Genomic DNA, 27,413 nt, shown 5'->3' on the forward strand with positions numbered 1-27,413 from the left:
TTATATAGTTCTGAAGAAAACTGCTGGTCTCTCTAGGGCTGTTGGGTTGGAACTTTATGTGCTTATACTGTCTCTGCTGTAACTACAGGAGTTTGAAATGCAGGAGATTCAGTCCTTGGTGTAGATACTTTTTTTAATGTGTTTTGTTCTGCGTGCAGTAGGCCTCCAAAGAACATACGCTTGCTGTTTCTCATGCAAAATCAAATTTGTTCAGTCTATATGATGTGGATCACAGGGATATTCTCTATCCATGTTATTCTTACTTATAGTGCCCCTTTGGAGAACAGTTAAAAGTGCATCCTCTCCATTCGTGATGCTCCACTGCTTCTGTGCTTGTGACCTGTCCCTTGTTTGATTTGATGATACAACTTTCCCTGCATTTTTTTTTTTTCTGAGGGCAAATAATTCTGATTGTATGACAAAAGCAGGAAGCAAGCAAATGTTAGCTGTTTTCATCTTTCTCACTTGCCACTACTATGGTCATGCTAGTTGTGGAAAGCAACTGACTCTTACGGTGTTTGTGTGTTTAATATTTTTGCTTCAACCATTTGTGAAGGGCAATTTGCATGTGTTAGTTACTGCAGTGTTAGGTGGTGTGGTTTGCATAGAAACTTAGCAATACATTTAATTTTTAAAAATAAAAGCACCATCGGTGGTCTTAAAACACTGCAAAAACTTTGCGTTTGAACAAAAACAGTTTTCAAGTTGGCAGTATCAGTTGTGAGACAGCATTAATGATGCTCATAAATTGCAAACAGATTGTGAATGATCTGTATCTCACTCTTAATGTCACATCTTTCTACTCTACAAAGGTGTAATGAAATGGAGAGCACTGGAGTACGCTCATTAAATCCGTAGTAGTCATTTTTATTTTCAAGTTGCAGTCTAAATGAACTGTGTAAACTTTCTATGTTTTCCAGGCTACGTTTTGTAAGATGAAGCACAGAAAGCAATGTATTCAAGATACTGAGGGTCAGAAGCATGAAGGCATGGAAGGTAAAGTCTGTGTGTGTGAAAATATTCAAGTATGTTGTTCAGGTTCAAGCTGTGAAGGTCAGATTTTACATTTGCTGTCTCAATTAGTATGCTGCTTGTTTTGAAAGTTGCGTAAACATAACCACTATCTCAGCATAATATTTTTCTTTGGTGTGTGGGGTCCCCAGATCCTTTCCTGTCTCTTCTGTTTTTTACTTGTTGACTTCTAAAAAATGGAGATAGCAATTGTTATTCAGAGAAATAATTAATTTAGAGTAAAATTCCGTGAAGAAAAGTTCTTGCATTTTTATATTCTGAAAACAATTTCTACCTTTAACAAAATGGCGAGCATTTTTTATTTAATGTACGTGATAAGGTAAATATTTGAGGATGTTCAGATTAAAATAGCTGGAAGACTGGAAAACTAAAATAAAGGTAGGCCATGTGTATATAAGATAATGAATTAGAATATGGTAGTCTAATTTATTTCATGGGGAGAGAGTGCAAACAACTGCGGAGAAAGAACTCAGGAGAACAATTTCTAAATGGCTACATGGCCAATAGGAAACACCGTGTAATGCTTTCCTTATTTAAATAGCACTAGAGCTAACTTCCCTTTGTTTTAATATTGGTACAGTAGTCTGAAATATGTTGCTTAGTATTTTTCACCTGAAATACATTCTTTTAACTACTCTGGCCAGTGTCTTGATGGCATTAGACCTGAAAACTTGATTAATTTGCTTTTAACTACACAAAATTGTATCTTATTGCCTTATTATTCAAATCTAAAAGGGCTTTGTTCCAAAAACTGGCAAAAATTCTGAGTGTCAATGTTAATGATACCAGGTGAAGAAAATGAAGAAGCCTGTTCCTGTTCTACTTTATTATATGATGGTGACACATGCCCCATCTGTCTGAACTGCCTTCTAGAACAAGAGATTGGTTTTCCCGAGAACTGTAGTCATACCTTCTGCATGACTTGTATTCTTAAATGGGCTGAGGTAAGACTGAGAACCAAGATGTGTTTTTATTTTTCAGTAAAATCTACTGCATCTAATAACTACTTTTTTTTAAATAAAGTAAGTTATGCATTCTGACTTTGCACAGAAGTGTTTCAATGACCGGTTTATAGATAGATCATAGGAAACTTTCTCCTTAATGCAATAAAGTACTTTGTGTTTTCTTTTGCTAGACATCCTGACTAACTAATGGTTACTAAAGATTAGGGATCAAAAAAAAATGGTGTTGGCTCTTTGGAAGATCAGACAGTATTGTGTACATGTTGTAATATTGCAGTGTCATTAGCTTAATCTTATTTTGTTATCCCTTATTGCTGTCCGTAATAATGTCAGCTCTTAGGGCTGGGACCAATGTGTTCTTATTGTAGTCTACAGTATGAGTCTGATAAAACCTTAGCTTTTGAACTCTAAAGAAAACTCAGCTAAAAGGTTTAGTGCTATTCTGAATTAGAAACTTTCATTTTAATGATAATTTTTGCTATTATTTCATCTGTGTTAATAACTTTGTAGATAGTTCTGGAACCTTAAAGAAAAATGACTTGAACAAATTCTTGATGATCTTGTTCTATTTATCCCTTTTTCCTCACATGTGTCCTGTAATGATTGCTGTAAGTCTTTGGTGTCTTTACCTTTCCTGTAACTTTTTCAATTGTCAATATAAAACTACAAATTAGAATTGCTTTCTACTGTATTTGGGGGGGAGGGGTGTGCTCAAATGAGCTGCTGCTTTTTGTCCTGCTTTTGTGAGCTTGAATTGTTGCTCTTTGTAGTAGAGACCCCTACTTGGTGTCTTTGCAGTAACTTTCTTTTGAAGTAAATGATGATTTTGGTTTCAGTGTATTCTTTAGAAGGCTGTTATCACTTATATGTATGTATATATACAATCTACTTATTTATGTATTATTTTCACTTACTATATTTTTAACCTTAACTTTTGTGTTACTTATTACTGAAAGCAGACAGTAACATAAATAACTTCTTTCTGAAGATTTTGTATGAACTTCAGAATATTAAACAAAGATTATTAGGTGAAACTTTCTTTAGATTCACAAACCAGATAATAAACCAAGTCTCCTGTTGCCAGGATTTTTTTTCTGCAAATGATTAATTGCAGTGCTTTTATTTATAAAAGATCAGGAAATTCTCATCCACAATTTTATCCTGACTTCCTTAGCTGGTATAATGGCAGCTGAAAGGCAATAAATAGTGACATGCACAGGGAAGCAGTATAGTAGATGCAGGGCTTGCTCCTGGATTTGAGTTTGTTGACGTTATTTAACAGATGCTTTTCAGCCTAATAAGGAAGTTTTAAAGAGTAAGACGTTTTTCTTGTCATGTCAATTTTATTTTTTTTGGCCCCAAATAGAATAAAATCATCTTCTGCTCTTAAGAGTTCACAGGTGAAGTAGATGTAATGTCATAAAAATGGTGGGGGGTTGTTTTTAAAGCTACATAAGGCTTCTGCTTCTTTCCGTTAGTGACATCTGATGGGTAAAACCAGCCAGCCTTCCTTTTCTGAGGATACTTGATAGTTGGACCTGTTGAGTCCATTAAACTCCACTGCCTAATCTAGTAGTTTTAATTAAAAGTAAGGTGGGGGGGGGGGAAAGTGTTGAAAACTGGCTGATAGATGTTCAGATGCTTCAGCTGTGGGAAGCAGATGAGGTTTTATAGCTTGGAATGACAGAAACCCGTTATAAGCATGTGGCCGTCTGAAGCATGCTGATGCCATGTGGTTTTTGTGTCCACTGTTAGTATTTAATCAGTGACTGGTTTTGTTCTTTTTGAGAAGTCTTGCATAAGGTTTAGCTTTCTGTGATAGTTTTTGGTTGATCATAACTAAGGAGAAATAAATAATTGGTAAGTAGTTATTTTAAGTCACTCTGAATAATGAAGATATAAAAATGATCTGGTCTTTAAAAATATGCTACCAGATTCTGTTTAAAGATTTAAGTATTTTTATTGGGTATAAATAAATTTGGTTTAAAAACCACTGTTTTCCTGTTTAAGTGCCGGAGAATAACAAAATTGAGAATAAGATTCAGTGAAATAAAAAAAAAATTTAAAAAAATAAATTTAAGAAGGCCTGACGTTCAGATTACTTTAAGTGCTCTTTTTTGTATTAACAGTTAAGCTTTATACACTTAAAGGCTTTGTCAGCAGTTTGTGTTCAAGTTGGATATTTCCTCTTTCTGGATTTCAAAATGTAACAGGAACAACTACTTCTTTAAACTGTTGTTTACAAATTGTACATAATCATTGTTCTTCTGAGCGTTTATAGCTTTTATATATAACTATGTAGATTCTAATTAAAACCAGAGTAGTTTAGGCAGACGGTAAGAGTTTGTTTACCATTCTGCTCCCTCTTCTATCTATGGGAGGTTTTCAGCATTGCAGCTGCAGTTAAGTGTCCTGTACCAGCAGGTTTTCTGTCTGCAAGCAGCAGCCATAACACTTTGAAGATCTCACTTTTTAGGAAAAGAGAGAGATAATATAGATAGATACATATGTGCACTTAAAAGCAATACTTACTTAAGAGCAATTTTTATGTATCTTCTGGGTTCCTTCCATGAAGGGCTAAAAAGAGATAGGGAATTTGCCACAGAACATCTAATATATTAGATCCTGATGGCTAAGTCTGAGCACTTAAGTTTCAGAACTGAGTAGTGTTACAGTTGAGTCAGTGCTGTATTTTCTTCTGCTTTGAGGAAAGGTATCCACCTCTTAAAAGAAAAATGAGGGAAGATCAGAATCCCCATTAAGAAACAGGTCTTCGGATTAACTTTTTTTTAAAATGTCCCTTAAATTCTACTCTCTTTGGCTATGTTTACCGTAGTTAATTGTGGCATCTGAGAGCATCACTGTCCACTAAATTCAGTTGCTTATCCTATTAAACTCTCCTGTACTATTAGACTGTCATCTTGTGTGTCTTTGGCCGTGCTAACCAGCACTCTCCCAAGAATTGCTGGGCAGCACCGGGCAGGCAGACTGTTGGGGACTGTTTTCAGTAGGCATGCGAAGATTAAGTAAATACAGCAAGTGAAGTAATTACGTGTTTCTCTTGTTTGTAATAACACTGGTAGATTAGTTGGCTCCAAATTACAAATGTTTAACATTGTTTTTCTCGTGTGCTTGTATTTTGTATTTGAGTTGATAAGCACATGTGTTCTAGTTTATCATAATCAGTTCTGAAAGCACTTAAGTAAAGCTAATGTGAAGGGTGGTTAACTAGGTATCTATGGTAAGCAGATACATAAAGTAGCCAAAACCACCTCAGCTAAGACAGCTGCTTTAGCAGCAATAGTATCTTGCCTGCATGCATTAGAGGAAAATTCTCAACTTTTTTATATTCTATTCAAAGAAAACAATCTCAAATTAGAGGAGATAAATATTTACTCTGCTTCACTGTAGGCTTTTTAACTTCCCTTCTGTTCTTCAGAGTGCTAATAAATATACTGGAGATTTCTGTTCTTGCTCTTCTATTAATTCCTTTTATGAACCATCTCTCTCACCTTATGAGAGAAGAGTGCTAAAGAAAAGATTCAGTGTGTTGTATGCATTATCACAATGATTGTGCAAGAGACACTGATTTCAGTGACCTTCTCATAGTGTATCTCTCTCAGTCTCTGCACCTGGTTTCCCTCATTCATTTTTCCTCATCTGGAGGATTTGAAAATGGAGGCCCCAAAGCATTGGGGCACATTCAGGTAGGCCCTGTGCAGTATCAGTGGCTGACTAAATAAAACTAAACAGCTGGCACAAAGAGCTGTCTTGCATTACGTTCCTAGCATATGTTCTCTTCTTAGCATAGTTGTTACTTTTGTGCTTGTATAAGGTTTGGATCATTGATTATATAGAGTGTACTGCACATGTATATTCTTCAGAGGGTAAAGAGAGTTACCTGTACGGTAACTGGAATTCTTAATGTGTATTCTTTCTGATCTGGATTTCTTCTGTCCTAAAGGATATAGGAAGGAATGAGCTTATGTGGCAACAAGCTCCACAGTGATCTGCAGTACAGAGCACTGTGGGCAGGATTAAGATTACGTTCACGAACCAAATATGCAGTGTGTTCAAAGAAACAATAAACCTAAAAATCAAAATGGTAAAAACCTTCTTGTTCAAGTGCGTCCATGGTAATGCATACGTAGACAATGCATCAGAGAACTGCTGCACAGAAAAACTGTATTAATCAAATTATTTCAGAAAATCTAGATTTACATATTACAAATTACATATTTGTTTTTGTGGTATACAGTTGTTCTTGGCATATTTCCCCGCTCATGCAGGGCAGTTGGACAAGATGTCCCTCCAGAGGTCCCTTCCAACTTTAACCATTTTGTGATCCTGTTATTAAGTACATTCATGCAGCAATTTATGAAAATTAGTGTTGCTTAATAGCAGTGCAGAAGTCTGTGGTTTTGAGTTCAGCTTAAATTCTTCCAATAATATAGTGTCAAAGGAAGTACAATGGCACATACAGTATCTTTCTTATCATAGAATTCACAGATCCTTAGAAATAACTAATCATTTCATCCTTTCCTAAAGACAGACACCATTCCAGTAGAACTTGGCAGAAATTTATTGTAATTTTGGATTGGAAGTTAAGGACTAGCCAACTGCGTGGTTTAGGTAGAGAGAAAACAGCCGTATAGAATTGTAACTAGGTCTGTTGATCAGCTGTTGAGACTAGAATCTCTGTTCTTGCACACTCTGTATCTTCACTATACCATGAATGATAAAAAGCCCCTAACATCTCGTCAGAAATACTGCTTTCCTAAAGCATAACTACAAAAATTTTAAATGTAGTTGCTTTTTTTAAGTAGACTGAAAAAAAAGTCATCCTGAGTTTTCACATGCTTCTGGAAAATAGCGCATTTCCTGTTGTGCTCCTCCTTTTCTTTCATCATAATGTGGACAGGTGTTTCTCACTGTGTGTGTCCTTACAGTCTCCCTTTTCAGTTGGAGGCAGAATTGTTGTGGGCTTTTTACTGCACTATTATTACTAGTTGGAGTGAAATACACAGACATTGCTTTTACAATCTTAACCTCACCTTTAAGCCTGAATTTACTTAGGAGAGTCTGGTGTTACTTGTGTTGCTTAACAGGTTCTCTAATAAAGAAGCAGTAAAGAGTGCAGGACCGTGTTTCTTTTTGGATCAGCTTTTCCATACAGTAGTTGAAGAGCAGACTTTATTAAGGGCCACTTGAAGGAAACAACAAAAAAAAAAATTATAGGGGAAGGGATTTACTGCAGCACCTTTAATTCTGTACTCGCATCTTGTTACTACTTGTTATGAAACCTTGTAACATGGAACTTGATGAGATGGGGGATATCTGCCAAAGTTACTTTGTCAGCCACATATGTTCTGAGGTTAGCTCGCACCTATTTGTGTAACTTTCTGCAAATTCCCAGCTGGAATATAGTAACTGCTTTCAGCCTTTTTTTCTACCTCACTTTGTTCAAATGCTTTGTGAAGTGATGCGGTTAAAATAAGGGACATTTACTCCTTGAGTTTAGAGATCACAGTTTTGTGATGCTGTAGCAGCTATAGGAATATTGAACATTAAGTTATACCTGTGGAGCTAAAGCAAGATTTTTCTAGAGTGTCATCAAAAACAAATAAAATACTATAAAACGAGTTTTTGGAAAACATAAGAACACACATGCACATGGTCATGGATAGCTTTCAGAGGTTGCAGACTTCATGAATGCTTACATATTTACGAAGATGGTCCTCAGAATATCACAGGATAGGTGTAAGAATGAATCACTGCGGAGTTACCAGTTTTAACATGAAAACTATGAGTAGTTTTGTGTGGAGAGTAAAACAATCAAAGACCTTTTGAAGTGTGCTGAGCTACTATTCGGTGTTTTTTCCAAGAAACGCACTATTGGGAAGAAAAGCAAAGCAACTCAAAAATACCAGCTGTGAGGTTCTAATGATTTTGATGATTACATTAAATACTACATGTTCTAATTTTTAAACACCTGTGTTAATGGAAGATGTTGTATGAAGCTGTGGTTTTTCAGGGGTTGTGACACATCCCACGCCCCTCCTCCCTTGTGCACAATAAAAGTAGCTGCTGCTTGGACTCCTTCTATCTCAATGGCTTTTTTCTTGTGTTAAATATTTTTTTTCCCCCAAAAGGACAGTGTACATTCACTATTATTTATGATGCTACCTGAACAGAAGCCTCAGAAGAGAGGAATTGCTAACTGGCCTTAAATGAAAGAAGACTCAACACCTTCTTTGGTCACTGAACTGTACTAAAAAAAAAAAAAAAAAATAAAAAAATTAGAGAGATGAGTAAAAGGCCACCACTCCTCATGATTGCTTCTTGTAAAAACAGTCAACTTTTTTTTTCCCCCCTCATTCCTTTCTATAGCAGCACATATTGAGTCTTGCTGTTGGGGAAAAAAAGGACAGGGGAAACTTTTTTTTTTCTTCTGTTTCCACTTAAAAGGCTTGTTCTTATATGTTAGCAGACAGATGAAAACTGATGCATTTTTAGACAAAAGTGTTATGTAGTTGAAGAAACCAGTTTTCTCAGGGCTACCCAACAATTGTACTGTGCTGGGGGGCAGGGGCAGACATGGGGGTACACGTGGGACTGTCCTGTCTTTACTAGAATTTCTCTTGAGATTTGTTGCAAATTATCAGATAATGCTAGGGCTATGAAAAGCGATTGAGTGGGAGTGGAAAGAGCATCTGCTGTTTCTGAACATAACTGAACCTAACAGTAGCTTTTGATTCTTCCAGAATGTTTTCCTCTTTTTCTACTACTATGTATAACTGTATGAAATTGTTAAACACTTGCCCAGAAGAACTGAACGTATAACAGTGAACACTTTTTCTAGGGGAGCAAAAGCGCTTGTAATACTCAGTAATCTATGATACTTCATTGCAAGCATAAACTTAACTTACTGTGACTTAAACTTGGGATCATAACTTAATATTTGTGTTTAAATTTAATGTATTCTTGGAAAAACTTACTTTTCAGACAAGTTAAATCCTGAAATGAGACTGAAAATGGCTTAGAAAATTAACTTCCTCTTCCCTATCTTTGACAGTCTGGTATATCTAAGAATCAAAATAATGCCTTAAAGTTTGCAGCTGATTCAGCAGTTACAGTGCACTGTGTACTATCAGATATCCCAAGTGAACAATACACTGCTATGTTACTGTGGGTTAGCTTTAGGTTGACTACAGGACAAAAACTGTCTTCATGATCCAAGTCCTTAGGGAACTGGCTTAATTACCCAATATGTTTTTCTTAACCAAGGCCGTGACACTGCAGGGAACGACATCCCCCCAATAGGGGGAAGTTTTTAGTTAGGATAAAATACCAGAGCATCAAAAGGAAAGGTAATGGCTTTAACTTACATTCTTGTTCAACAACTTGTTCATGAAACTACCTCTGGGGCTTTTTGGTTTTTGTTTGGGTTTTGGTTTGTTAGTTTGTTTTTTTTTTATTCGGTCTAACTTTGTTCTGTCTACTTCAATTGAAATCAGAAGCTGCCTGAATGCTCGAGGTTTGGGGGATAGGTAGGTGAAAAAAAAGAAGTTGAGCATTCTTTGAAATTGAGAAAAGAACAGAATGATCTGGAAAATGAAAAGCCTCAGTGAAAAGACAAGAATGAAGTTCACTGAATTTCAGGGCAGAGTTCATGTGCAAATTTCTCATAGCTGCTTAAGCAATTCTAATACTGCGTCTTGCTTGCATAAATAAAAAGTATAATACCCTGGTAATTCCCTTAAGGGCAGAAATTGCATGCCTCTTAAGGGCATACAAGTCATATACTGGTTCTTGTTCAGTGGATGAATTGGGGCTGGTGCCTGGGTGTGGGTGGTTTTTTTGTTTGTTTTTTTTTTTTTTCTTCTTTGTTTTGGAAGAGTTCTGAACTGAGCCTGTGAAGGCCAATGGAATTAAGCTGGGGGCGGGGGGGAAGGTGACAAAAACCCAAAACAAACAAACAAAGAAAACTCACCAACCCCCCCACCGAAACATATATGGAATTAAAATGGATAAACAGTTCTCTAGCGGCAAATACTAATATCTAATATGGATTTCTCTGAAAGTTGATTCATTACCTGATCCAGTTGGGTGGAGCTTCAGTTGAAGCTTCCCTACTCTATGGTTAGTAACACTTTATTGTTTTCTCTGTGTGTGTGTGTTATCTGATGTAGTGCAGCCTCAATAAGAGGGTGTTTAGGTGACTGGAGAAAAAAACAATAAATCTGTACTTCCATCAAACTGTAGGGTAAAATAACCTTCAGTTCCATTCTCTTGCAAAGGGATTTGTAAAACTTAAGTTGTCTTACATGTGGGAATCTGTTCTCTCTCTGCTGACTGCAAAAAAGGAGATGTAGTATAGTCAAATCGATATGCAAGATGAGGGAAGGTGTTACTCTGTCCGCTGTTGGTCCTCCCGGATTTATGTTTGAGGTAGGGGGGCATGATCCAACACACTTTCTGTTGAAAAGAACGTTAAGAAATAGAACATTACAACAATAAGAAATGAAAAGGACATCTGCGTATCCGTATAAAATCAGTTAGCTAACAGGGATTAAAAAATAAAAAAATGTACCTAGTGATGTAAAATGCTTTCCCTTCTTTGAACACAAGTTCTGAGTTACATTCTTGTTTCCTTTAGATTTTCCCCTAAGGAGAAATCTGCCTATATGAAACAAAATACTGAGTGTATGGATAATGTGTACATTCTTATTGTGAACAAGTCATAATTTTTTTGTGTTTCTGTAAGCTACTATAATAGTGAATAAAAGTATAGAAAAATGAGACTTCTAATTTTTCAGACGGAGGCTTCATGTCCTATCGATCGCAGACCATTTCGAGCAGTATGCAGGCTTGATGCATTAGAAAAGCAGATAAAGGTAAGTTCCGGATTTATTTTACTAAATGACATTAGTTGTAGGTACACCCAAGTTATGCTACAGCTTTTTATTCATGCATCTGCATTAAATAAGCTTTCCTAATGAAATGATCATTACTTTAATGTCTCTCTTAGATATTTGAAGATAGGAATTCTTAATTATTTTTTCAAAGCAAGTGTTTACATTAATAATAATCACAAAGCTGCTATTGCTGCTTTATAGTATCTTTGAGCGTTCATGATATATCCAAGAATAGAAGTATAGTAATTGGTCTCAAAGTGTTTTTTAACCAGGTTTTGTGAACAAGTGTTATATCAATTAGCATGCAATCTTTCCTTTTTTTTTTTTTTAGCTGAGGTGAATCTTGTATGTTCACAGCCTCCAATTCACAGACAAAAACACATGAAGGCAAGAGGGATTTAACTAATGCTAAGCCTCGTTCAACCTAAATTTCTGAATTTTTTCAGCTTTCAACTCTTCTAAATAATACTGCTGGGGAGAATAGCTTATCAAGTAGGAAAATAAAACTTGATTATGATAGATATCTGGAAAATGTACGTAGAAAGATGCTGATAATTCTGTGGACAGTTTTGAAATTCTGTGGTGAAGTTATGGTTATAATTCTTAAGCTGCTGGTTTTGCATTTTGCTACGTTTAGAAAACAAGCTCCCACTACCCATTTCTTGTGCTTTTAGAGGCCCAGGCAGTCAACTGCAGAGGAACCAGACTGACAACCACAGATAATTCCTTCTCATAGAAAATTATGCTAGCATATTTTATCTTCTTTATTTCCAAAGAATCAAGGAAGCAGCTGAAACAAGATAAACTGAAGTTTTCATTTGGAAGAGTGTAAGGGCTGTATTGAAACATAGTTTGAAAGGTTCTTTGTTCGTAGAATTGCAGTATAAATAGGTGGGCAGAGAACAAGGGTCCTGATCTGAACAAGGGCCACTGGAGCAGTAGGGAGAGATGGAATGTGTACTAAGAAATGCTGACACCGTGGTCAGTGTTGGCAGGGATGCTATTAAGACATTGGCAGTTTTCCCTGTGTAATGTTCATCATTAGAATGCCGATAGTTTAAGGAGTTGAGTATAAAACCAACATTCTAGAATGAAGAAATCCAGAATATCTAATGCAAACAATTGCAATATTGCTGTTGAAGTAACTTCATAGTATGGAATAAAAATTGTATTGCTTTCTTAGAATTTTGAAGATGTGGGGGAAAAAGATATTATAAGAAATTATATGATATTATAATTAACTAAACAATATTATATGATTAAACAAAATTATATGAAGCTATTTTGCTGTAGAGGAAAATCGGGTGTTTTTTAATTATGAGGAAGCATTTGAAATTGAGTGGTAGTTCAGCTTTTTGCTAAGCTGAACCTTGTATATTCAGATCAACCAGCTTAGTTGAAAAAACTTAGCTTCCAAATTCTCAATGGAAGATAGCGCATAGCTTTGAGATACTTCCCGTGGCAGTCTGAATGTTCAGGGATATTTGGTCTTGCGGAATTAGTATGCACCTCAGGCATAGCCAAGATACATATCAAGGTGGGGTTTTTTTCCATTTCATGAAAAACAAATTAAAAAAAAAATCAAATCTGCAAACTGTGAGATTAAAGAAGTAATGATTTGAAATTGTTTTGAGTCCTTCTTTTTGAGCTCTGTAGACCTTTAAGAGTCTTTGAATGTATTTAAAGCCCACGTGTATTGGGATTCTAGATTGGATTGACTTTATTTTTCAATACAGGTTCAGGTTAAAAAACTAAGGAGGAAGGAAGAAGAGGAAAACTGTGCCTGCAATAAAGGAAAATATAGCCATGCAAAGATGAGAATTTTTATGAGGTTGGTTGTCCACTTAATTTTAAGCATTCTAATTGGAACATTCAAAATATGTATTCAATTACTTTAAAATGTACACCCTGGAATTTTTTAAAAAATTATGGTTTTTTTAAAATAAACTATTTTTTTCATCAGTGGTAGTTTAACTTCGCTTTTATTGTGATGTAATTTCCACTTGAGTACGTACAATAGCAAGCAGGAAGTAAGGAGCAATGCATTTCTTGCATTAAGCTCTGTGAAAGTTGCATTTTTCAAGCAATTCTGACAAATTTCTTATAAATTTGAATTAAGATTTTATGGCTAGACCATATTTGAATAATATAAATCTTTTTCTTTGGTTATCTAAACAGACATCCCCTTTCTTGCATGTTATCGTAATCCGTGGTGGTGGTCCTCTTTTACTAATGAGTTTGAGAGGGACCTGCGGAAATACCATTCCTGTTTTGAGAAGCTTTATCTTGTCACATTTGCTGCATGGCATAAGGGGAAGCTCAGGATTACACAGACGAGTTTCACTAAATAGTGATAATGTAAAGTCAGTGTTTAATGGAATGTATGATATATAGAGAGTTCTTGAGATTGAATTTGAAGCAGACCTCACTACAAAGTGGTGGAAGTAAGTGGAAGTAAACTACCTTTTCTGGCTCTTATTAGAAAAGATTGATCTTTGCACCTCACCGTTCTGAATCACCATGGGCTTTGATATTCTTCAAAGTATTTATGCAAGCAGATTATAGCATCTTTCACATGTTGCCATGAAATCAAGCAAAATTAAGCATTCCGATTTAATACAGGGTATTAACTTCTGTTGTGTAAATGACTTTTCTTTTTTTCCACCTGTAAGGTTTTTGAAGCACTGGCTTTTAATATTTGGAAGATGATATACATGATGCAAGTTTAGGTTTTAATAGCAGTCAGAACTTGCTTATGTGCACGAAATAAAAATTCCTTGAAATAGGAGCTGATTTTGTTTGGATGTATATACAGTTAGCTTAAATATGCCCAGAAATAACTTTTGTAATATCTTTTGTTAATCTTGCAGAAGAGCTGTGTGTCCAGACAGAGGGCCATTAACTGCAAAATTAAGCAAAGTTGTGAAGAAAAAATACAGTAAGTTGGTATTTGTTCTCCGTTTGCTAGAATTGCTGCGTTTTATTAGCGAATGCTAGCTTTTCTTGATGAGACAATTTAATACATTTTTTTTTAATTACTTACATTTGCATATGAAAAGCAAATACGGAGGAATAGAAGTGTGGAACCTAAGAGAACAAAATTGCAGTACTTACTGTTCTTATTTTACTGGAAAGACTGCCTCTTCAATTTCAGTCTCAAGTGAAATGGATTTGGTTTCAGCCTAAAGTCATTTTCTGCATCAGACAGTCGGTGCACAGCTAATGGCTACCTTTATTCACAAGAAGGTTTTTGATGAGAATTCAGACACAAGAAGCACTTAGCTGTATTTTGGGGCTACTATTTTGAGAGGCTTGTTTAATAGATACTTTTCCATAGGTGTGTTCATAACTTATGAAACTAAGCAAATATCTGAAGAGGTGAAAACTGCTTGATATATAAAAAGCTATTGTGAAGGTGTATGCATTTGAATTTTACTCAGTTTGTAGGTAAACACATTATAAATATAGTTGAGATACATTTTCATTAACCTCTCATTGCATTAATGATTTTGACAAACAATTAAAAACTAATATGCTAAAGTTAAAATAAAAGTTTTGTTCCTTATTCCACACAGGTAATATATTGTATGATAAACGAAACAAGAAAGCTTTGTCTTTGAAGGTAAGCAAGGTTGGTTCTGATAATGAAACGTTTGTAAATATTTTTTTCGTGAAAGCATTTTTAAAACTACCTTTCTGCTTATTTTTAAGGTTAACTTCTTCTATTTGTTAATTTTAGTATGATCCAAACTTTGTTATTTTGTCTCTTGTTTTTTTGAAGGAAGTAATTAGAATATACTGCTAGGTTATATGAGCTGCTTTCTCAGATTGAGTTTATTTTTGTAGTTTTCTGGTGGTAAATGTTTTCTTTTAGATTAGGATGTTACATTATAAGATACTGTAACTACCCTGTTTTTGTCCTTCTTCACCAAAAGAAAGTGGTATGAACTACAAGCTATTAGCCAAGTACCGTGATGTGAAGGATATGAAGGTTTTCATTATTTCATGAAAATACATAGTTGTAATCAACCAAATATTTCGTTGTATTTATAGGCCATGGATGATATAGTTTGTATCAAGTTGGTTTTTTTAATGGGAGATTACTCCCAAGAATGTTTGTGTTTCCGGGTTTCTTGTTTAGTTCCTAAATTTTCGTCTATAACACAGGCTTGTAATATGCAGAATTTATAAGGAGCTGTAAAGGCTCTGTTGTTTGATTCTGCCTTCCATCCTTTCAAAAATAACTTGTGTCTCTGGGACAGTGGTCAGTGCTTTCTTACTCATAGTTATACCTGTAAATGTATCTGCATGAAGTAAAGTTAGGCCATAAATTTAATTCTGAAATGTAAATGTCAGTGTTCTCCATCATTCTGTCTTACCCAAAGTTTAAAAATTTGGACGAAAAACAAAGTCCCTATTTTGCCTGTTGACTGTATATGGGCACATACTACATCATGTGTCTCTTCAGTAGCTGGTGGCCTGAGTTGTCACTTTTCTTTGGTGCTTGTACACCATAGTTCTCAGGGATATCTTTAGCTCCGGTCTTCCCCTTCTAAGTCAGGTAACAGGTCTGTTACCATGTTAAGTTAAAGGTACCTTTCATTGAATTGAAGAGGTGCGGAACTGAAAGGATAGGGCTTAATGGTAGATCAGCCTCTAATTTGACTTCAAGGTCAGTGAATGCTTTCATATCTAGTTTCACTGTTTTACTGTGCACTATTTAATAGCATTAATGTCTCAAATGGTACCTGTTGCAAAAAAAGTGAGTAAACAGAAGTAGAGCCATTAAAAACTCCAGGAGGAGGTACAGGGCTCAATTATCCAATAAACATTCAAAATTTAAAAGAATTTAAAACAAAGCACTGATTTACTAACAACTACTTCATAAGGATATTTGTGGAACATCTGCATAGCTCTTTTTTAGATGGAGGGAGAAATGCTAATGTTCAAAATGATAGTATTTTTAAAATAGAACTTAACAACAGCTTTTTAGGAGAAACTTAAAATTTGCACATTGATGAAATACAGTGTGTTCCCATCAACACCAGCTCTCTGTGCCAAAGTTTGATGCATATAGGAGCATATAGGACTCCATATAGGAGCATACGGACTGCATACTTGAGACATATATTTATATATGCTCCATTGTGAAGCTTATTTTTCATCAGAGTAAATATATTCTGAAAGAGAATGACGGGAAGACTCTGTAAGTTCCCGTTTTAAAATATCGGTCATGGGGAACGAACAGAAATGGTTTAGTCAGATTTGAAGTGGCATTAACCCTTTAGGTGAAAAGAGGTAAAAGGCAAAAATGGGTCAGTGTAGGTAAGTGTGTCAGTCAGGGAGAATGGTCTGGAGGATCATAGTTCATCTTTTTTTTCCCCCTGTAGCCAGCCCTGTAGACAGCAGCAGAATTTGCTGCACACAACGCAAAAGGTGATACACTAGCATACAGTAGGTGGCTAGGTGTTGTTAACAACTCAAATAGAAGGTGATATTTGTTGAAATATGAAGTGGATTCTGAGTATTGTGCCTTTGGGTGAGGGCCCAGTAAACAGACACATCAGTCAGCCTTCAATTTTGTAAATCCTACCTGAAGGCAAAGGAGAATCAGGGCTACTTACATTGGTTTTTCTTGTTGCTTTGAAACCAAACACTGAGTGAAGTGCTGTGAAGGGGGCTGTCTGCAGGTGCTAGCGCTGTACTTACTCTGTAAGGTAGCTACTTGTAGGTAGCAGAAATGGGAATTGTGAAATAGCAAAGATCATGCTAGTTTATTCACAATTTCTGTATGGAGCGTTAAAGATCTTGCCATGGAAAGCCTGTATAAAATAGAAAGTTTATCTGCAAAGACCAGGTGTTAAAAATTTAGACTGAATAGAGAAAATTTGTTTGCTATAACTGCAAATCTCTGCATATAACTCTAGAGCTGCTATGGTGCCTGCTTTTTGTGAGCTAAAGTCTTGCTGACATGATTTAATTTCAGTGCATCTTCATGTATTACACGTTAATTATTTTATTTTGGATGTCTTTAATTCATGAATTTTTTTTTGTAGCCCAGAAGACAGACCTGCTGGAATGAGTGCTTCAGAACTAATTTCTCCAGCACGCTTCCAGCTGGTGGTAGCAATGAAGAATCCTTTTTTAGCTGTAGAAATGACTGGTTAGTATATACTAGTACTTAATATAAACTGCTGGGTTACTCTATTGTAGATGCTGTAGTTCCTTCTGCTTTCTGTATATACTGCCTTAAAATGTTTTGATGAAGATAAACAGGATAAACACAATCATTTTAAAATGAGTATTGTTAAGGGTACAACCCAATTTGTCGTGTGTTCAGCATTAAAATACTAATGTGTGTGCTTTTAATCTCATTGATTTAGTAGGAGTTAGGTTTTATTTTTAGCTTAGATTTAAACTCCTTGCTAATTTGAAGCCTCAGATAGGAAAGGGTTAGTCCTGTTATTACAACAGCAGTTAGCAAAACAGTGTCGTGGTTTTAACCCCAGTCGGCAAATAGAACCAGGCAGCTGCTCACTCACTGCCCCCGGTTGGGACTGGGGAGAGAATTGGAAAAGTAAAAGTGATAAAACTTGTGGGTTGAGATAAGACAGTTTAATAGGTAGAGCAAAAGCCGCGCGTGCAAGCAAAGCAAAACAAGGAATTCATTCACTGCTTCCCACCATTGAGCAGGTGTTTGACCACCTCCAGGAAACCAGGGCTCCATCACACATAATGGCTACTCGGGAAGACAAATGCCAGCACTCCAAACATGTCCCCCTTCCTTCTTCTTCCCCCAGCTTTACATACTGAGCATGACGTCATACGGTATGGGATATCCCTTTGGTCAGTTGGGGTCGGCTGTCCCGGCTGCGTCCCCTCCCAACTTCTTGTGCCCCCCTAGCCCTCGCTGATGGGGCGGTGTGAGGAGCAGAAAAGGCCTCGATGCTTAGCAGCAACTAAAAACACCAGTGCGCTATCAAAAGTATTTCTCATCCCAAATCCAAGATGCTAGCGAAATAGTTAACTCCATCCCAGCTGAAACCAGGACAGTTAACAGTAAATACCCTGTTTTGCATCAGAAACAATCTTTTTCTTGTTCTGTGACCCCAAGAGGAATACTTTAAACATACATGAAGTAATTTAGCTTAATGAGCCTAATACTTCAGAATGTGTGTTTAAATAAAAAAAAAAAATTGTTTGGTTGAGAAGATGGAAGAAAAAAAACAGTCTAGAAGAATGTTATTTCAATAATATGGTCTAATAAAAAATTTATTGTGTCTGTATGTTTTTAGCAGTCTGCTATAAACAAAAAAAATGTTGCCATGCCTGCAACAGTATTAATTTGTCAAGGATGCAAAGTTGCTCGTATTTTTCAACTCCCCAGAAGACACATTTTGTCTCCTGTTTTCCATTCTGGCTGCCTCATTCATTTAGGACTTCTGTTAGGTTTACTATGACTGTATTTTCGCTCTAAACAATAACCATGCATAGTTCCATCATGACTGTTGAGAGTTCTAATACAGTGAAATTTTTAAGAAGTCGTTGATAGAAGCAATCATTGAAATACAAAACTGTCATAGTGCAAAGTAACTTTTTGTATGAAATTTGTATTTCAGTATAGAATTCACAGAAGTCAATGCATCAATAAGACAGAAGAGACAAGAACTAGAATTGTCCTGTTCATCTGTGCTTGCTAGAGTTGAAAGGTATGGGTTTTGTATTCATGGTGCGAAGGATCTTAATATAATACTTCAAGATTAGAATGTGATTAATTCAGATTGATCTATAACTAAATTCTGGTTTTGCCTAAGGTTTGCTGAGGCAGTCTGCATAAATAAATATTTATTTTGTATGTTTGGGGGGTGGGGGGGGGGGACCAAACCCAAAAACCAGAAGCTTTTCCTAAATTGTTGTGTAGACTATTTCTCATTTTTCTGTAGAAAAGGCTATTCTTCTGCTGAAGTACTAAGTCAGTGTTCAGAATTCTATTTCCAGTAGTATAGCCTACTAATTTGGGGTGGACTTTTTGTTAGTTCTATGTTTGGCTTTGAAGAAAGCCATATGTATATTGCTTTAACATAACATGTCTTGGCCTTGATATAAGCCTGAAATTAAATGAGAGAAGGAAAGTTTTGTTCTCTGTCAGCTTTGCCTTTCTCTCCAACTGTGATGAGGTTGGAAGTGTCATGATTGCCTAATGTTTTGAGTTTGTGCATTGATTCCAAAACTTGCTACAGACAGATAAAATAACTGATGTTGATACCTTTACTTTTCCAGAATTCCTTTAATGTCTTACGGAGCTGAAGCTGAGACCTTTCTTCTCACTTCTACTACAGTGGCAGGGACAATTCTTCCAACAAATATCAGGCCTTTGGAAAACTTTGGTAAACTTTTTTTTTGTAAGTTTTATTTATAGCTCATGTGGAGTAAACTGTTAAAATATGATTCTCAGAAATCGAAGCAGAGTATATAGTTACAGCTAACAGGAAAAAAACCTGTTTTGATGCAGTTTGGTACTTTTTCAAAACCAGCTGGTTTATTTTGGAAATTACAGCCACCCCCAAACTGGCATAACTGTTCTTCATTTGAAGATTAATTCCAGTTCTAAATTCAACACGTTCTTTCGTGTTACAACTTCTTTCCCTATTGTTCAAGGAACGTTTTGATACATTAGGAATTGCTTGACATATTTCAATGGTATATTGTGCAGTGTGAGGAACAAATTGTTTTCTGACAGAGAAGAGGAGTCGTCAGGAAATGGTACAGTGTATAGATCTCTTTCAGTATGTCTACAAGCCCTACAGGGCAAAAGCTTGTAAAGGTGCTCAAGCTCAGGGTCTGGCAGGAACGTAGCAGAAGACAAAGACGTGGAAGGATTACCTTCCTCCAGTTGCTTTAACAGCCTTTCTCTCCATACTCAGCAAGAATGTAGTTTATCTTCCAACATGCTGCACGAGTTCAAAGAAGTAAAAACAAAGGAGTGCTGTTTTTTAAGGCTAGAGATAATACCTTCTTTGAATTGGGAATTATACTACTTTTACTTGACTAGTAGGCAAAGAGATGGGAGAGATTTGGGTCTCTTGGCTTACAAAAATTGTGAGGAAGTAAGTGAATTGCTGGAAAGAGTTAAGTAGTAGAAGGATCATGAGAAAGATGTTTTATTCATTCATTTTCTGCATTCTTGTTAAAGGTACTTATTTCACCTCTGCATTCCCCAGTGAAAAAATGATAGGTTGCTTCCTCAGGCCTCTGATGTTTGGCAGTGCAATTTAACTGATGCTTAACCCTTTCTGCTTCTAGTGGTAATGAGTATACATGCTAGCTCATAGCTCTTGACTTCTCTTTACTTTCCTACTTACACAGTCAGGTTTCTTTGTTAATATGCACCAGAAGCATTTTTTAAACAAAATGGCTTTTTTCTGTCATCAGAAAGACAAAGAATATTTAAAAAAGCTCCAAATTTATTTTTCAACAGAACATGGAACTAAATCCCTTATGCTGTCTTTTGGGAGAGGCAGGAGATTTTGAGTTTGAGTCTTGACAGCAAAAGAAAAGGAAATATTTTTTTTTTCAGATACTTTTGTTTTTAAATTTATATTTAGGACAAAATTTTATCATTTGTTGTCTTGATTGTATAAGCATTCTACTTCCTCTCTTAAAGGTATGATTTTGAAATGTGAAATTATCGAGCTAACAAGACACAGCAAATAAACTCTGAAGTTATTTTTGTATGTTTCCATATGTTCTGGCCACACCGGAACTAAAGTTCAGATGTTTAATGTAATGTATTACTTATGTTGTGGACAAAGTGGAAGAGAGTCATCAAGATTGACTCTTAAAACATTGTAGTATGTCGACACTAAAGCTTTAAGTCATTTTCAAGTTTGACTTAAAGACTTCCTACTGGTAAGAAGCATGCAGGAAGTAAGACAGAGAGTCTTCAAATTTCCTCATGAAACTAGGATATGATGGATGTGAAGATGTCCCTTGAGGATTTTGGTCACGTTCTGTTGTGTGAGTGTTCGTTCCCCATTTGGTTTTTATATAGAAGCTGAGGAAAAGACAGACATGCACAAAAAATGGTAAGGACAAAGGCAAGGAGAAACCTCACCTGAATACTGTTATTTATATATATTTTTTTTATATATATATATAAAGGAGAAGAGTTTACAGGAAGTATGAGAGATGGAGGAAAGAGAGGGGACACTGGGACTTTCTGCAAAGCTGGAGAATAGGAGAAAAATGAAGAAAATACTGAAAATACACACATAGAAAGAAACCAAACTGGATCTTGTGATTCTTACTAAATTGTGCCTGAAGGATGGTTGCATAAGCATTTTATTTTTACACACCCTCTTTACATACATCTCTTGGTCACACCAAAAGTGTACGATTTTGCATCAGAGTAGTAGTTGACAGTTGCTTCCAGGGTTGTGCGAGGAGGCATACAAATATCAATGATGGTCATGTAACTGTACTGCCTGAGTCTTCCCTGTAGGTGCTGCAGTGTTTTAGATTCTCTTACCATTGAATAGTTGGTTTACTAATTTGACCTGAAAAAGTGTCAGTGAATATACAAATATTGCTAGGATTTAGGCTGGCATTACGCAGTGCCTTTGTGTGATTAAAGTATTTTAAAATAAAGATTCAGTGAACTGAAACGCCTTGTATTTGGTCCAAGTCCAAAGCTTGTGAAGCTTGTCTGTTAAAATTTTACAAGTAGTAAGGAATGCTAAAAAGAGGTTTGTGTTTTACAAGTAGACTTTGAAAGTGCTACAAAAATTACTTGCCTTTTAATTCTGTCAGGATTCCCACATTTCATTTGTACTCTGAGTTTTTATTATGGCAGGGTGATTTCTTGCCCATTGAAGCAAATCATCACAGATGTTATGTCATTACAAATTTTTGATATCTGACTTGTTTTCCTGGCTATTGTAATAAGTTTGAAGATGTAGTTAATCTGAGACAGCCACATGTGGCTGAATAACTGCTGGTTAACCGCTTTCTAACAAAATCATTGGGGAGAATATTACAATAGATACCTCAAATAGTGCTAGTCACCTAAAACTCCTGTGGAAGTTCTTTACCACGCACGTTGTTTTCTTTTAAATACGTGGTACCTTCTATACAATCGATTCCAGTGGTTTTTATTGTCTTATGTGGAAATTTGATCAGTGAACATTGAAAAACCAAAACCAGGTACTTTTTTTTTTTTTTTTTCCCATGTTCAGTCAAGTTACTGTGTTCACAAGGCAAGTCAGAGGAGGTGGTTGTAGTCCTGTGCTCTGCTCTAGCCTTTTAAAAGCTAGTGAGTGCTTGTGGAGTTACTGCTCTAAGGTTATTGAATGAGAAGTTTACATTTAATAGGCAGTGATAGAGGTGTGGAGTCTCCTTCTGTGGAGATACTCGAAACCCGCCTGGATGCATTCCTGTCCAGCCTGCTCCAGGTGAACCTCCTTTGGCAGGGGGGTTGGACTAGATGCTCTCCAAAGGTCCCTTCCAACCCCTTGCCATTCTGTGGTTCCGTGATACGTTTTTGATTCTGCTAACATAGTAGTAAGTGGTAAAAAGAGGATTTTGTGCTGTTATACCCTTACTCCTATCTGATTTCTCTACAATCTGTTTAAGAATACATTTAACAAATATTTTAGTGCAGTAAAAGCATGGGAGATAACGTTTATATAGAGAGTTAAAATTAAGAGTTTAAGTGTGATGTGATAAAACCGTTGCAAAATCCATAGAAGTTAATCTTTCTTAGCAAGGTTCTACTATTTGTTTATGAAAATGAAGCTGTAAAAAGAACTAATTTAAACACCAAATTCCTGATGCTTTCTAAAGTCTACACAAAGTAAGAAACAAATTAACAGACATCTCAAGAAATTAATTTAGTTCTGAAGTGACTATTAAATTCAAGTATATTTACTTAATTATCACCAATCGTTAATCCCTGAGCTGCCCCTCATAAGCTTTTGTAGGTATCAGGAGTACAGTCTGTTCCCTTTGCAGTGAATATAACCCTTGGCTTCCCTACAGAGGCTTCTGTCAAATTGTGGATAGCAGGAAATAAATTACTACAGTATCCGCACAAGAGCTGCCAGGCTTCTGTGTGCAGCTGAAGGTCATTCTTCTTAAAGTTTTAGGGTTTTCTGATGTGCCAAAACTTGCAGTCCTTATTCAGTCTGTTAGGTGCTGCAGGAGCCCTGGGGACTTCGTAGCAGAGTTTGTCCAGTTTGCGATGGAGCGTGCAGGGTCTGTCTTATAACTGGTGAATGAGTTTGTCTGAAATTAGATTTTGGAGAGAGGTATCCTGTCATTGCTGCTTCTGATCAACCGCTTCCCATGTGATCATCCACTGACGGCCATTTAAAAATGTCACTTTCTGTAGTATTGAGCTTCGCTTCTGTAGTATTGAGGCTTCGCTGCCGACAGGCCTGCATGTTAAAGTGTCACAAACTGCTAGGTGCTAACAATGTTGTGTGGTTTAATTCCGTACTTTCTAACAGCTTAAATGCTGACTATCTTTGTACAGCAATTTCAATAGTGGTTTCATTGTGAATGCCATTACTGTCCATGTAGCCATGCCGATACTGCTTCTAAAATGTGTGTTTAGATGTCTAACATGTCACTTTGTTAGTTGGGTTCTGCTCTTAAAAGAGTAAGTCTGCACTGAAAAAAAAAATGCTGTGGCAGCATTTCACACTAAATCTTAAATTGTTTTATTTGAGGATATCTGTTAAACTAGTCATTTTATATTCTGAGCTGTGTTTGGATATTATTATCAAACTTTAACGTATTCTGGTTTTCTTAGAATCTTTAGGCAAAGGATATGCTGTTGCATGTACCCAAGAAGGAGAAGAGAAAAAGCAAGCTTCTGGTTCATCTGGCACTAGGGGAACTAGAAGGAAATTGGTTAACACTACCCCTAGAAGAAGATCTGCACGAAACAGCAAAAATGAGACACTGGGTCAATCCCGGAGCTCACCTCGGTCAAGCAGTTCTGCGTGTGGTGCCTCTGATGGCAGTAGCCCATCTCTGAATAAATCTCCTTCAGAATCAGAGAAGGCTCCTCCAAAACGAAAGTCTAAAAGAATAGTAAAACAACAAACACCTGTGGTTAAAAAGAAACTGAGAAGTTCTGCACGTTCTGAAAAATCATCCAGTGATTCGGTGGAAGATGATGACGTTGCTGAGTCTGAAGCAGTTCTAACATTAGACAAAGACCAGCAGTCAGATGATGAGAGCAATAACACAAGCCTTCCACAGAAAAATAACGCGGAAACAGAATCTGCGAATGGATTAGAAAGCTGTAGTGAACATGCAGAAATTGAGGAAACTACAGGAGAATGTGACAAAGATGAAGATGCTTCAGGCAACGCGGATGTAAGTTTTTCTGTCCAAGAACCTCCACTACTAACTTCAGGGGGCGAAAGTCAGGAATTTGAAGTAAAAGGTGTTACTGAAAAAAACGTAGATCATAAGAATCAGGACATCTGTGAAAATACTCCTGAGCAAATGGAAACAGTAGCTAGTCCCAGAGATGAAGTATGTGACCATGCAACGTTTGAAAAAGTAGATCAGACGTTGTGTAGTCCTCAAAGTGAATTGATGGAGAATGTAGAAACTCCGACAAAAATTGATCAACCCGTAGCTAGTCCAGAAAATGAGTTGTTGGAATATACAGAACCTTTGGGAAAAGATCTACCATTAGAGAGCCCCAGAAGCGAATTGCCTGAGCATCCAGAAGCCACAGAAATAGATGATTCTCAGGGTGAAGAAAAAACAGTAGTAGACTGTGCAAGTACAAATATTCAAAACTTAAAAACTGTTCAAGATGAAGAACCAAACACATTAATACACAATATTTCTGTAGACAGTACATCAGAACAATCCTTAAAAGAGAACGCCATGCCAGAAAGTGAAGAGGGTAGAACTTCAGAGTCACCCCAGGTAAATGCTGAACACAAACATTTTGGGGAAGATAACAATGAAATGATACCAATGGATTGTGACTCCTTTTGCAGTGACCAGAATGAACCTCAGATTGAGCAGTTACCACCAGCTGAAAGTACAGAGCAAGGAGAAGTGAACTCCTCGCAGTGTGATGCGGGAAACTGTACATCAGTTTCAGGACTTTCTGATGAAAAAGATGAAAGTATTCCTCAAGAAAGAGAGTGCCAGTCAGAACTCAAAAAAGATAAAAAGACTCGAACTAGAAGGTCTAGGTTTCACTCTCCATCAACAACTTGGTCTCCTTCTATGAGAGAGGGCAGGAGATCTCAATCGCCATCCCCTAAAAGGGAGGTGACCAAAGACAGAAGCTCACGATCACCCAAGAAGGAAACTGGGAGGGAGGGAAGAAGATCCTTATCTCATTCTCCGAAGAGAGACACACTCAAAGATGAGAGAAAAACACCATCTCGATCTCCCAAAAGGGAAACAGTCAGGGAAAGCAGGAGATCATCTTCTCGGTCAAGAACTAAGGATTCATCTCCGAGGCAAAAATCTAGATCTCGAAGCAGCGATAGAGATAGTCAAAGAAGAGATCGTGACAGAGAAAGAAGAAATAGGAGGTGGTCTAGGTCACGGTCACGGTCTAGGTCAAGATCACGATCTAGGACGAGAAGTAAAGGTTCTTCCTTCTCTAGAAATGAGAGGGATGGTCATTCACCTCGCTGGAAAGAGAGATGGGCAAATGACAGCTGGAGGAGTCCCAGAGGAAATGATCGATACAGAAGAAGTGATCAAGAGAAACAGAATGAAAGTCTTAAAAAAGAGAAAGACAATACAGAAAAAAACAGTGAGGATCAGTGTTCTTCCGACAAGCGGAGGAATGATTGTCCAGACTGGGTAATGGAAAGAATAAACTCTGTTCCTGAAGTCAGGAACAGAGAGAGAGAGAAACCACATTGGGAAGACGGCAGGCATGATAATTCAGGACACTCTTGGAATAAAAACTTTGGTTCAGGTTGGATTCCAAATCGAGGGAGAGGTCAGCGTGGCCGAGGTGGGCGTGGAAGAGGTGCTTTCATGTATGGAGACCAGAGCGAAAATCACTGGCAAAATAGAAAACCTCTCTCAGGGAACTCAAACGGTTCTGGGAATGAAACTTCAAGGTTCCCAGAACATCAGCCCTATAAGCGTAAGAATGAACAAGATTATTCTTTCGATACACCTGCTGACAGATCTGGGTGGACATCTGCATCCAGCTGGGCTGTAAGAAAGACTTTACCTGCTGATGTGCAGAATTACTATTCAAGAAGAGGACGCAATTCATCAAGCCCACAGTCTGGATGGGGAGTGAGACAAGAAGAGGAGACACCTGAACAAGGTATTCATAGTTTTGAAACATAAAAGCTTAGTCACGGCTGCAGTAGCCCAGTAAAATCCTAGTCACGTTGACTTATCTCGACTTGATTAGCTCTTCAAAATGATTTGAGGTGAATCCATAGTCTTTTTGCAATACTGAGGTTTGTAGGTGTGGAATTTGGGGATTGCTTGTGTTTTGATGGCCTTTTGATGGCTTTTTGGTTTTGCTTAAAGTTAAAGTTGGACATAATTTAAGGGCTATACATCTGAAGAGTGTGCTACTTAAATCAATGTGGTTGAAGAGAAGGCTTGTCCTTTTCATGGTTACTTTTAGCATCTGCACACCTTTTAAAAAGGGGTAGTTTTTTTTCAAGGAGGTCTGCATTTGCCCATGCAGACCTTCACAGTAGGTTCTAGAGATGACAAATCATTATGTTGACACTTATCTTGCTTCTAAATAAGCTTAAAAAAATCTAGAGAGATTTAGAAATGAAAAAAAATGGTACTTTTACTGTACTTCAGCATTAAAATTCCTCTAAAGCCTCAACAGAAGTCTGATACTTTTGAGTCTTTTATATCTAAAAACTAACTGCCCTGATGGAAATAAACTTTTTGGTAGAAAGTGAGTTGACTGTGAATGAGAGTGATTCTGAATCAGAAGTCATCCACAGATTATTAGTGCTCTGAAGTAAAAGACGGATGTGAATTGTATTGAAAAACTGTAAAATCCAGTTCTGAAGGCAACCACGCTTGCACTTTCTCGTTGGCTCATTGTTTTGTCTTTCATTTTTATCCATTTTCATCCTATATGCAGCGGTTTTCTCCCTCTCTTCAGAGACAACTGCATCGATGGCTTCTTAGTTTTGAGGCAACTTTGTCAATCTTCAGTCTGCTGCTGGCAAAATTTATCAAACCTTTAATTGAAAGTATTTTGTGATTTGCAGACTTTATTTCACGTAGTTCTGGACCAGTCACACTGTTATGTTCACTTTTGGAACGTGAATTCAGCTGAGAATAGTACAGTGATCTCCCAAAACTGGATAAATCGGGCTAGGTTGGCATCATGACGTGGTCTTGGGCAACCTGCTTTTGCTGACTCTGCTTGAGCGGGGGGAGGGGTTGGACTAGATGGTCTCGATAGGTCCCTTCCAGTGATTCTGTTATCCCTTGATCTTTAAGAAAGGTGATTTGG

General features: G+C 36.8%; 1 protein-coding gene across 6 annotated transcripts in view; it reads left to right on the forward strand.

The window, feature by feature from the left end:
- Positions 1-27,413, forward strand: part of SCAF11 (SR-related CTD associated factor 11) — a 50,715-nt gene that overhangs the window by 15,523 nt on the left and 7,779 nt on the right. For 5 of the 6 annotated variants that reach the window (XM_054193957.1, XM_054193967.1, XM_054193985.1 and 2 more), the window contains 10 exons: positions 921-996; positions 1,822-1,976; positions 10,814-10,891; positions 12,649-12,743; positions 13,783-13,850; positions 14,488-14,543; positions 16,969-17,075; positions 18,532-18,621; positions 19,193-19,299; positions 23,724-26,243. In XM_054193957.1, coding sequence (XP_054049932.1) covers positions 921-996; positions 1,822-1,976; positions 10,814-10,891; positions 12,649-12,743; positions 13,783-13,850; positions 14,488-14,543; positions 16,969-17,075; positions 18,532-18,621; positions 19,193-19,299; positions 23,724-26,243 — 3,352 coding nt within the window. Of the gene's footprint in view, positions 1-920; positions 997-1,821; positions 1,977-10,813; positions 10,892-11,243; positions 11,300-12,648; positions 12,744-13,782; positions 13,851-14,487; positions 14,544-16,968; positions 17,076-18,531; positions 18,622-19,192; positions 19,300-23,723; positions 26,244-27,413 lie in introns of those variants that run through there. The other variant, XM_054193995.1, reaches the window with a different exon arrangement.

This window comes from Rissa tridactyla, chromosome 1, assembly GCF_028500815.1.
Source record: "Rissa tridactyla isolate bRisTri1 chromosome 1, bRisTri1.patW.cur.20221130, whole genome shotgun sequence".
NCBI classification, from domain to species: domain Eukaryota; kingdom Metazoa; phylum Chordata; class Aves; order Charadriiformes; family Laridae; genus Rissa; species Rissa tridactyla.